This window comes from Cynocephalus volans, chromosome 3 (genome assembly GCF_027409185.1).
Source record: "Cynocephalus volans isolate mCynVol1 chromosome 3, mCynVol1.pri, whole genome shotgun sequence".
Taxonomy (NCBI): domain Eukaryota; kingdom Metazoa; phylum Chordata; class Mammalia; order Dermoptera; family Cynocephalidae; genus Cynocephalus; species Cynocephalus volans.
In genome coordinates, this window is record NC_084462.1 from 138,234,642 (window position 1) to 138,246,730 (window position 12,089).

General features: G+C 41.5%; 1 protein-coding gene across 1 annotated transcript in view; it reads right to left on the reverse strand.

The window, feature by feature from the left end:
• Positions 1-468: 468 nt before the first annotated feature.
• The window catches only part of ATG14 (autophagy related 14), a 37,649-nt gene continuing 26,028 nt past the window's right edge, over positions 469-12,089 (reverse strand). The window contains exons 8-10 of the mRNA XM_063089523.1: positions 11,767-11,857; positions 11,603-11,688; positions 469-4,293 (exon numbers count right to left, since the gene is read on the reverse strand). Of these exons, the coding sequence (XP_062945593.1) occupies positions 3,984-4,293; positions 11,603-11,688; positions 11,767-11,857 (487 nt within the window). The 3' untranslated portion in view covers positions 469-3,983. The remainder of the gene's footprint in view (positions 4,294-11,602; positions 11,689-11,766; positions 11,858-12,089) is intronic.

Genomic DNA, 12,089 nt, shown 5'->3' on the forward strand with positions numbered 1-12,089 from the left:
GGTTTCTAGTTAAAAAAAACAAAAGAAAACAAACTGCTTCATCTATATAACTCTAAGCAGACTGTGAACCTTTTCCCAGAGTATTTTCTCACCAGATCTTTGAAATGGGGTGCTGGTGGTGGTGGTTTTCCTCGCTGAGCATTTCACAGCTGAGGCACAGATGGCTTGCCCAAGAGCCCAGTTTCAGATTTCCTGGTACGTCATCTTAAAGCAAGTTCCGAATGACTTCCTCAGCCACTAATGACAAAGTTCTTCCCATCTGCATCAATCTGATTCTTGCATCAACCCTGATGTAACTCTGGGCACAGGGAATCTCCCTTTATACACTAGGTGGGAGCATGCTCTTAACTGTTACCTAGAAAGGACAGTGTCTTAGTCCATTTCTGTTGCTTATAACAAAATACCTGGAACACTGGGTACTTTGTAAGAAAATGAAATTTATTGCTTACAGTTTGAGGGGCTGGGAAGTCCGAAGTCCATCTAGTGAGGGTCCTCTTTGGTGGTGGCTTTACAGCAATGCAGGGGTCTCGTGGCAGAAAATGGTGGAGCAGAGAGAAAACTTCTCATGCACTCTTCTTTTAAAGCCCTCAGAACCAAGCCCTTGACCACCACCATTAATCCATTCACTAGAGCATGGTCCTCAGAATCTAATTACCTCATCAGGGCTCCACCTTTCAATTACCATAATAGGATCTCTCACCCTCAACAGTTACAGTGGGAATTAAGTTTGAGGGGGACATCAACCCAAGGCAGATAGCAACACCCAAGCACACTATTTGAGAACTCTTCCATTTCTTTGCCCATTTCCTCCTTTTGCCGGCTGGCCAACTCCAGGTCAAGGTGTAGGGCAACTCTGGCAATAGTTCCTTGGTATTTCTCCTAGCTGGCCCAGCTGTTCCACAGTAGTCAGTCACTCTTGGTATCCCCCTCCACCTGCAGGTGGCCCTTTTCCACAGTAATCTAACCTGAAAGGTTAGATGGGTAGGGGATCCATCTAGAAGAGGTCCCCTTCTAACATTTCCCTTTCTGTCTTGTCCCAAAGAAAGTCTGGGCAGGTTCCTAGAGGCCCACTCCTTCCCCAGGGAAGCCACAGTAGGTCACATGCATCATATGCTGGCTACTAAAGAAAAACACATCTTTAGAGAAAGCAAGTAACTGGTAAGCAACCAGCTTCCCAGCTTGCTGAAGGTGGACCATTATGATTAATACCACCATGATCTATAATTTAAAAAATGTATTGGGCATTTTTTTCTTACCTGGCCAAAAAATTCTTAAAGTATTCTATAATTTGTTCAAAATACTACAGTCCTGGATCTCATTCTTAACTACCCTCAACGTAGCAGTGGAAATGAATCAGTTTGAAAAAGACATATTAGCAAAGTACTGTTAAAAGATTTATTGCAGCAATACAATAAAAGTTTAGAAAACATTTGTATGACTCAAACTGGTTTGGAAGTTGCAGAGCAAAGGGAAATTCCTGCAACATGACACTGCAAAGAGCTTCTCAGACCTAGTTCTTTCTATACAGCATGCCACTGAATGCTCTTTCCCAACTTACATGAGTCCTTAGATAAATCCTAATTGGGTATCCTATGGTGACATGCTGTTTTTCCCTTTAACTTACAGATGTGCAAAACTTAGTTATATTCATTACAAAAAAATGTCTTTAACAGATCATTTTAAGCAACCTATTTGGTGCCTGTGGGTTTTTATTAGTATTACCTTGTTTCAACAAATCATTTTAAAATGGAAAACATGATCAAGTTCTATGGCTTTTTGTTTAAAAAAAACCCACCAGCTTCAATTTTTTAAGAAGCTGTTTACATATGGTTCTGGTACCTACATGAAAGATTTTAATGAGCAGCAAAAAGTAGAAAAAACAGTGGTTCAAATGTATATTTAAGGATATTTACAGGGTGGATCCAGTGCAAAATAATGAAACCCAAAATATTTCAGCAGTGTGTAAGTCAGTATGTTGGTGTTCAAAACCATTAATGAGTATGACCACTTAACCCTACGTAAAGTGCCTCTAGTTGATATTAACAAAAATAAGGACCCTTATCAATTCCTAAATTTCATACATCTTTATAAGTTTTGTTGAATTACTCTAGATATGAGTTTGTGATCTCTGGCTTCTGTTTTTTAGCTTCATCTTACATCATGGTTATAAGAGGCTTATTCGGGAAGACCATAACTATTCTGCCTCTCAGAGGAAGTCAGTCTCTACTCCCAAGCCCCAAATCCTAGTTTTCCAACTCTTGAGACTAAGTTCTTCCTTCTAAGGGTTTGAAGTAGATAACTCATGAGATTTTTAGTTCATCTGGTATTTGTTCAAGTCTATCACATCCACTCTCTATGAAATCTGGAACTGGCTGGTAAAATACAAGCCCAGGAACCATGAAGCTGGGCACTTAAAACAGATACCAGCTGTATAAGAACACACAAGGGGAAAAGCCTGTTTCCTCCCTAAGTGGAAAATTCATAGAGCCAAGGAACTTGGGACTTCTGGATGGGAATAAACTCCCTTCTTCTGCAACTCTACCTCAAACGCTACCAAACACCAAATATACCAATAGCAAAAGCTATATAGCACCTCGGATTTGGAGGCAAAGTATCAACTATAATAATGACAATAAGGAAAGAAGCTAAGGCGTGGCAAACCTCCAAATGATTTATCTGAGTACTGTCATGCTAGTCACACTAATAAGATAGGGTAATAATGCCTGTTAAGAATTTTTCATAGGATTTTTTGGAGCTGTTACATAGTTTTTTTGCAATTAAAAATAAACTACTTACATATTTGTACATAATGCCTCTCATTAGTTTTCTTGTAAGATTGTCACTAAGAGAATGATTAGACACATAAGCTGAAAATGATCTCCTGGTGAGGGAAAATTCTTTATATCTGAGCTTCCCCTGGATAGAGAAGAGAGTATCATCTATAAGGATCTGCTTTACATCTTTGAGCAAAGGTAGTGTCCTCAGAGCAACAAAGACCTCTAGGAAACAAGCAGGATGATTTTCCCTGGATACACTTGCCATCTTATTAAATCCCTTAGAAAGCAACTGGACACTGGAAGAATGACCAAAGGCCACTTAAGTGGCTTTTAACCTATGCCCAGACAGGCATTTAGCTTACACAAGGGAATGACCTTAATGACTTATTTTTGCCCATAGAAAGTAAGTTCAATCTCAAAATGCAAAGTGTGGATGACAGGAATTCAATAACCTAGGTAAGAATGAGATTAATTCCCTTCAGGATACAAGGAAATAGTTAAAAAAAATCTTCAGGACATTACTGCAGCTAGGATTTCTTCTGTTGATGGATGTGGGTCCTAAAGAAAAAAAGACCTGTTTCTTTGGTGTGTGGGAGAAAGAAAAACAGGAATGTCTGACAAGCTATGACAGCAGTACAAATAAAATAAGTGTTAAACTATCCCCCTCCCAAACAAAAATCAAAATCCTTGATCTAAAAACCAAAGATGACCAAATAAATCAAATATTTCAAATTGCCTTTTGGTTCTCTGCACAAAAAACAATGGCCGAAAAACACTCATATTAGAACAGTTTTTATCTTTCAAGTCCTAATCAAGAATCACTTTCTTGTGATTCAACCAATCTCTCAGGAACAGTCTCAGCAACACAAGGACCAAGACGCTGACCAGTGCCTGTGGGTCCTGTGGCCTGGGACCAGAGGGAGCCCAAATCTCTTCCTCAAAAGAAACGGCCACACACACGGGTCCTTCTACCAGCACTGGTCTGGGGAGAAGGACCTTTGCCCCATCTGTTCTATTAATTATAAGAATGTAGGTCACCATCATAGACCATTTGACAAATAGAAATGCCATCTCTGGGCTTAAAAAAACAAAACGGTTTAACCTCTTTTTGTTACAGGTGCTATCATAACTGAACAGATAAGGTTTACTAGAATGTAGTGGGAGAACTTTCCTGATGCAAACTTGACATGTTTTGGTCCACGCTCATTAACGGTGTCCAGTGTAAGCTTTAAACCAGGAGGTCACGGAGGCTGCAGCGGAGGAGATCATCCCACCTGCACTGCTGCTTGCGATGGGTGGAGACACCTGGGTGCTCTGGGTCTGGGAGACTTCCACGGGCTGGGAAGGGATATCACAAAACCGGGGGCTTGGCAGGTTCTCCCAGTCCGTCCCCAAGTCGGTTTCCTCATCACTTATGTGCTCGTCTCCACTCTCATCTGATTCTCCAGCAGCAACTCCAGGATCCACAAATTCCATGGACTCCTCAAGGTCTGCTCGCACTTCAAAGGGTCCTGACCTGTGTGCAGACAGTGAGGGGCCTCTTTAAGACAACCACCATTCTACAACATGAGATAATATGTTGTCTTCCCTAAGACCCTGTCCAGAAGTCTATTTTGCAAGGGGTGGAGGGAATCAGAATTGGGAGGGACGTTCTCCCCACCATCTTCCTACTTCTCCTTGAAACTTTCTCTGCCAGACTAATGACCACTGCAGCCAACGACCTTAGCCCTGAGTATCCCTTTTTTGTTTCAAGGTTCTCCTTCCACTTCCTTTCTTTTCTCCCTGCCTTTTTTCTTTTCCTTGGCAAAAAAAAGGTCTACTCCAAAGCTATGTTTCCAGTTTCTTCTCCTAGCTCTACTCCCAAATATCCTTTTGCTTGCCAGATTGCTCAGTCTGACAGTTACTAACCCCTCAGACTCATCTTTTCAGACATTCGAGCCAGCCGACCAGTCTCAAACATAAGCCAGCTGGGATTCCCCTCTCCTGCCCCATGTCTGGGGTCATCAAATAAGCCTCTTCCATTATCACCAGCTTAGGTCCGCCCTGCACCACCAGCACCTCCAGGCAGAATTGCCTGCCAGAAGCCAAGCTGTACTCCAGTTCTCTACTTAGAATCCCGTAGGGCGTCTACTTGGCATGGAGCAGGTGCTCAGTTAAGTACTTAAAATGAAAAATGAATGGATAAATGATTCCTAAAGCAGCCAGTTTGGAACAAGTTTGGTTCCAACAAATAACTGATGTTTCTGAAAAGCCACAGGAGCAAAAAGAGAGCCCTCCAGAGGCCCCTGAGATGTTTCTCCACCCATTGCCTCTCTCCCATCTCCTCTAGGTTAAAGATACATTACTGCCTAGCATACCCCAAGCTAGAGACATAGCACACCAAACTAACCAGCAAAAGAATTATTTTTCACTTAATATCTTTGGAGAATAAAGGTAATAAAATCGTCTCTCTAATATTTGGTTTAGCTGAATAATTGGTAACTTTTTATTCAAGACCCTGAGACTAGAATACTCATTTTCTCATGATGCTGTAGGGAGTTATTCTATCAGTTAAGGCAACCAAATGATCTTTTTGGCTTTGTAAAAGTCTATTTTGCAAAACATCTTATTTCAAAATACCATCTGATGGGTAGAATGTACAATGTTGAATCTAATGTAAATTATGAACTCTAGATAATGATGTGTTAATGTAGACACTATCATGGTAAAGACTGGATCAGATTAAAATCATCAATCTATACTAAACCCAGGGGGAAACTGTGAATGTTTTTTGTTTTTGGCAGTTGGCCAGTACGGGGATCTGAACCCATGACCCTGGTGTTACCATTGCTAATTGCCTAGCCTCCCAGGGGGAAACTTTGATGAGAAGGTATCTGCAATCTGAAAGTGTCTCCTGACAGACTGTTTATTAGTTGCAAGGGAGGAAAAATATAAGAACTATACAGAAGGGAAACTGGAAAGCACCTTGACTGGGTAATCAAATAAACCACCCCAATGAGGGACAGATGTGTGCCTCCAGGTGTGATGTCCAGAAGTAGACCCGACTCCCCCTCCAGGCAGTATTCTGGCCTAGAATGCAGAGCCTGATTCTAATTGTGAGGAAAAATCAGAAAAACCCAAAATGAAAGTTTTATTTAAAGGGGTGGGGGGACTCTTTGCTTTTAAAAATGCTAATGTTGTGAAAGACAAAGTAAGCTGTGAAAATGTTCCAGATTTAGAGGAGGTTAAAGAGACACAGCAACTAAATGCAACACCTGACTCTATTATGGATCCTGTAACGGATGGAGAAAAATGCTATAAAGGATATTACCAGGTCCACTGACAAAATGAGAATACAGGCAGTAGATTAAAGTATTGCATCAATGTTAAATTTGCTGATGCTGAGTTCTGGTAAAGCTGGCAGAATAGATGGTCCACAGTGTCAGTCTCTCCCATAAATCAACCAATTTACAACTATAAAAATGTAACATCAGCCACGCTGGGGCTGCTGGAGCTAAGGGGAAGAGGAAGGAGACCTATGGAGTTCATGAAGGCGGGAGAAACCACGATGAGAGAAAGAAAAAACTGAGTGTTTCGGGCCATGGCCGCTTTAAGGCTCAAGTTGCTGAGCGCATGGAGCAGGAGCCGGCAGAAGCCACAGCTGTGCCCTTCAGATGGAGATACTTGAAGGCAGCAGGGGAGAAGAGGGCCTTGGTGGCCCCCAGGGCAGCAAGACCACTAATAGGTTTCCCGTGGACCCACACAGAAGCAAGGAGCCAGAACAACTGAAAAAAGGAGCCATTCAGAGGCTGGTGAGTCATCCCAAGGGACCGGCACAGGGCCTGTTCCATGGGAAGTGTTTGGAGCATGGGCAGTGGGGGAGATGGACCCACACGGAGAACACTGGGACACAGCAAGGACAGCCAATCTGCCCCCAATCAGTGAAGGACCACTCAGAGGAGACTGGTCGGGAATGCAGAATTGCATGGGGTGCAATTTGATGAAAAGATTAAGGCCCAGATCAGAGTTTCTACACAACCCAGGTGCACTGAGTCTCTGGAGAGCTGGAAGTACCTATAAGGTCAACCATTAAACCCTGAGCTGCACAAAAAGCCTTCCTTAGGGAAATAGCAGCAAAGCAGCAATTTAGCTCAACCACACAGCTCAACTAGTGGTTCCCACAGGAAGTTCCCCCATTTTAGAAGTAAGCAAAGGACAAAAAACTAGTTCTGGCCCAGGCACACCACCAGTGCCTTGGGACCCACCAGGAGACAAGAGGCATGAAGCCAGGGACCAGACCACTCACACTGCCAGTGTCTCAGGGTCTGCCTGTGAAAGCGAGGCTTGGAGCTGGGAACCAGACCCCACTCCCACATCCAGGCATACTGCCAGCACCTTAGGGCCCAGGACATACAGCCAGGGACCAGACCCCCCCTGCCCACAATAAGGCACACCGCTAGCACCTCAGGGCCCTGCCCAGGGGCCTGGGACATGGAGAAGAGGACCAGACCCCCCCTCCCACAACCAGGCACACCATGCCAGCTGGGGCCCACCTGGGGACCCAAGGCATGGAGAAGGAGACCGGACCCCCCTCCCACAACCAGGCACACTGCGCCAGTGATTTGGGGCCTACCCAGGGTCCCAAGGCATGGATCCAGGGACCAGACACTCCCCAGAACCAGGCACACTGCCAGCACAAAGGAGCATGTCAAAAATATCACCTCCATGTGGGTGGCCCACCACAGCCACCACTATAACCATGGCTGCTGCAAAAGCATCTAGATGCCACAACCATCATGCAGATGGTCTGCCAGCCACTGGAGTGCACTGACACAAGGAGAGTCACCAGAAGAGACTGAAGAAAAGAAGAGGATGCCTCTCTCCACAAAGTCCATTTCAGAGTGACAGAAGCATCTGCTCTATGATATTGGGGGACCTGATCATACTTCTCAGCATTGGACAGATCATCTAGGCAACAAATTGACAGAGTAACCATTATTTTTTCAGAAGGAGAGAAGAAGTCTAGGGTAATTAGAGGGGGGAGGGAGAAGGGGAAGGGAGAGATTGGACAAGGGCATAAAGAATAATTACGATTTGTAACAGCATATATGCTTGTAATATTGATTTGATCAACATATCTCAATGCTGAACCCCAAATATCTGTATCATCTATTTTGAGTAAATAAAAATAATAAACAAATAAATAAATGTGCCGATGTTGATAAATGTACTATGGTTAAATAAAAAAAAAAAACCCATTTTTAGGAAATAACACTACTGAAGTATTTAGGGGTCAAGAGCCATGATGTATGCAACTTATCCTCACAGGGTTTAGGAAAAAAAAAAGTGTGTGTGTATGAATGGGTGTATTTATGGAGACGGGAGAGAGAGACTACACAAATGATAAGCAAATATTAAAAAATGAATCTGGGAAAAAAAAAATGAATCTGGGTAAAGGGTATATGGGTCTTTGTACTATTTTTATTTTGAATTTATTTCAAAGGGAAAAAAGTTTATCTTGGATTCAGGGTGGGATACTCAGTTCTGCTGACCTGAATGGAAAAAGAAAGTCCCACCCAGGTTCCATTAAAAATTTCTAAGCCTTGATTTTGAGTGAGGCAGGAGTGAAAAAGGGAATTTAGAAGCTCTACTTCTTGACCTCTGACTCACAGACCATGAACTCAGATGTGACAACAGCCTCGCTGTGTGTGTACTTCTTCCAGGCGGAGCCCTCTGAATGGAAGAGCTGATTCGGGTAAGCCAATAGAAAACTTCAGGTCCTCCAAATTGCTCTCCAGAGAAATCCACCTCCACTTTACAAAGAGCACCTGTTTCCCTCAACAGCCAGCACTGGATATCACCAATCCTTGCCATTTTTGTCAAACAGAAAACTGTTTCAAATTGCATTTCTTTATTCTTGAGTGAGGTTGAAGATTTTTTTCATTTGAATACTGACTACTTCCATTTCTTTTGTGTGACCTACCTATTTAAATCCTTTGTCTATTTTTCTATTAGTTTGTCTTCCCTTTACTGATTTGAAAGACTACTTTAAGTAGTCTAGATCTTAATCCATTGTCTATTACACAGCCTGCAAAACCTATCTTTATGGTATCTTTTACCAGAGACCTTTATGGTTTTTATACACAGTAAAATGTGTAACTCCTTTCCTTTATGGTTTTTGGCTTTTGTGGCTTGCTTGAGAGTTCCCTCTCCACCCTATGATTATAAAACATTGTCCTTTCTCTTATAGTTTTTTGTTTTGTTTTGTTTTTTGTTTAAAAAGGTCTTTTATATCTTCTGGGATTTATTTTTGTATATGAATGTGGTACGGATCCATCTTTTTTCCCACATGAATACCCAAGTGGCCCAACACTACTGAGCTATTATTAGCTGATCCAACATGCCACCCCTATCGTGTATTATATTCCCGCACATACAAGAGCCTGTTTCAGGAATCTGTATTCTCTTCCTCTAATCGCTCCACCTATTAGCATGCTAATAGCTCCCTGTCTTAATTATCTTTATACTATGTTTTGAAAGGGACCAAGCCCTTCCCCTCCCTCATTATTTTTCAAAATTTCCTTGCAGACTATCATTCTAGCTGAACTTTAGAATCAGCTTGTCAAAGCTCCATGAAATAGCTGTTGAAATTCTCATCAGTTTTTCTTTTGGGGAGAAGTAGCATTTTTGAAATACTAAGCCCTTCCCATCCTAGATAATAATAAGGGACCTTCAGTGCCCCAGGCCTTTTTTCATTCAGTCACATTCCTCATACAGTGCCTAGCAGGCATTAGACACATACATGTTGAATAAGAGAGAGTAAGTTTCATAATTTTCTTTATATAGATTTTTGCATATACTGTTAGGATTATTACAGTGTAATATATAGTTTTTGATGCTATAATAAAAGGAATTTTTTTCTATTAATTTTCTAACTGGTTGTTAGCATATAAGAAAGCAACTTCTTTTTTTTTTGTATGTTGATCTTGTATCTAGTTACCATACTGACGTATCAAAGTAAGTTCTTAGTTTCTTAGTTCTCTTGGATATCCAGTTCAATAATTATATCATCTACAATAATGTCAACTTAGTTTCTTTTTTCCCAATATAAACATAACTTACTTCTTTTAAAAAATTCCTTGCCTTGGCTAGGCCTCTGGATCAATGTTAATATAATAATGATAGTAGGCATCCTTGTTTTTTCCTCATGGTAGGGGAATGCTTCTATTAAGTATCTATGTAAGTAATGTGTCATTAAGTATAACTTTTCTTGTGGGTTTATGATAGATATCCTTTATTAATAATCTATTTTTAACTGCCTAATCATTTTTTTCTTTATTAATTGGAACTGGATTTTATTTAATTCTCTTCTGGCATCTATCAGGCTGATCTTATTTTTTTCTTCTTTAATCTGTTAATGTGATGAAGTAATGTACACTGGTTAAGAGCATAAGTATCTGCTACTTTGGAGTCAGCCAGATGATTTGGGACCCTGGCTCCTCCACATTTACTGGCTCTGTGACCATGGGCATGAGTTACTTGACCACACTAAAGCTTCAGTTTCTCCCCTCTGTAAAACGGGAATAATGTGATTTAAGTCATGTAAAGTGGTTAGCCCAGTGTCAAGAAATATTGGCTCAATTTCCTAATCTTGAACCCTTTACAGATAAGCCGCAGAGAGGATAGTGAGCAAACCTACAGAAATCAACCACTGAAACTAGGATTGATTTTTAACATTCAGATTTCCATGGATCATGAATCAATGAATGGGATTGGGGGAAAGGGGCATGAACTCCCTATAAAATGGCACAAAATTTTGGGTAAATGTGCAGTTTCCTGGAGAGAGTTCAGAGCCTTTTTCAAAGGAGTATACATCCCAGAAGAGATAACTACTATTTGAGATGGGGGTGGGGTGAGGTGAGGTGAGGTGGGGAAGGAGCATAAGACAACGGTTAAAGGCAGATCATCACTGAGAGTTAACTGCAATGTGGAGGATGCCAGGCACACCTGTCAGTGGAGGAGACTCCGCTTATGCCTTGGGTTCCAGTGTCAAAGCAAATGGATGGGGAAGGGAATTCCAAAGTAACTTTCCCCCTTTTATTTTTCTTTGAATTCTATTTCCGAAGTATGAATACCTTAACCACATCATATCCCTGCAGAAAAGTGTGAACACATTGCTAAGAGAAAGGAAAAAAGGGGTAAGCAACCAGAGAAGGGGTGCCTGGATGACACCGAAGATGAGCCTCATCTATTTCATGTTTTCATAAGAGACTAAGAAGGTCCCACAGACCAGCCCTGGTTGGTCTTTTTTGTTAATGACTTCTGTCTTTAAGTCAATGGATTTCAAACTAGTTCATCTCATGAACTTCTAATACCCTTTATCTCCAACAGATAGTGACCAGATTGACTCGGTGGTAAAAAGAAAATTGTGAAGAACTGTTACAATGGGCAAGAACTAGCAGGCAGAAAAGAACATGCACAAGAAATTAGGCAGACACTAGGCAGCGTTAGAAAAGAAAACAGATGTGGATTCAAAGAAATGGGCTTTGGTCTTCAGAGAGAGCACAAAAAGGCCCTACTCCAGGAATATTTGGATTCTTGTATTGCATGTTAGGTGTTAAAAAACGTTTGATATTAATTTTCTCTGAGAAATGATTAGGAAAGAACTATAAAAGTTCAAATACAAATAGCCATTGCTCCCTTCTGTATGGGACTGCACTATCTTTTCCTTTTTGGAGAGTTTGGGACGGGGGAACAGGCCCCAGTGCTCTATCAACACGTACAACTCTACTTAAAAGTAGTCACAAAAACAACCCTCAGAGAAAAGCAACAAATACCCTTCTTACCTGCCTAGGTGTTCAGAGTTCGGACTGACCAGGTACATTAGATTCCTGAGGGTATGCAGTGGTTGTAATTGATCTAAATTTACATGCTAGAAAAAGCAAAGAATTGATTAATGTTTTCAACTATGTAACAAATTAAAAATTAGTTCACAGTACATTTTCCATACCTGAGAGAAACAAAGGTAAAGGATATTTGCATTCAATTTCTTCACAGCTCGAGTAAATTTCTGTTTGCTGAGATTTTCCCCACAAAATTCACTGTAAAACAAACATACAATTTGTAAAGTTGTATTGGTTTTTTTTTTTTTTTTTTTTGTCGTTTTTTCGTGACCGGCACTCAGCCAGTGAGTGCACCGGTCATTCCTATATAGGATCCGAACCCGTGGCGGGAGCGTTGCCGCGCTCCCAGCGCAGCACTCTACCGAGTGCGCCACGGGCTCGGCCCGACAATGTTCATTTTGAACAGTACGTTTTACACTACAGTTTGATA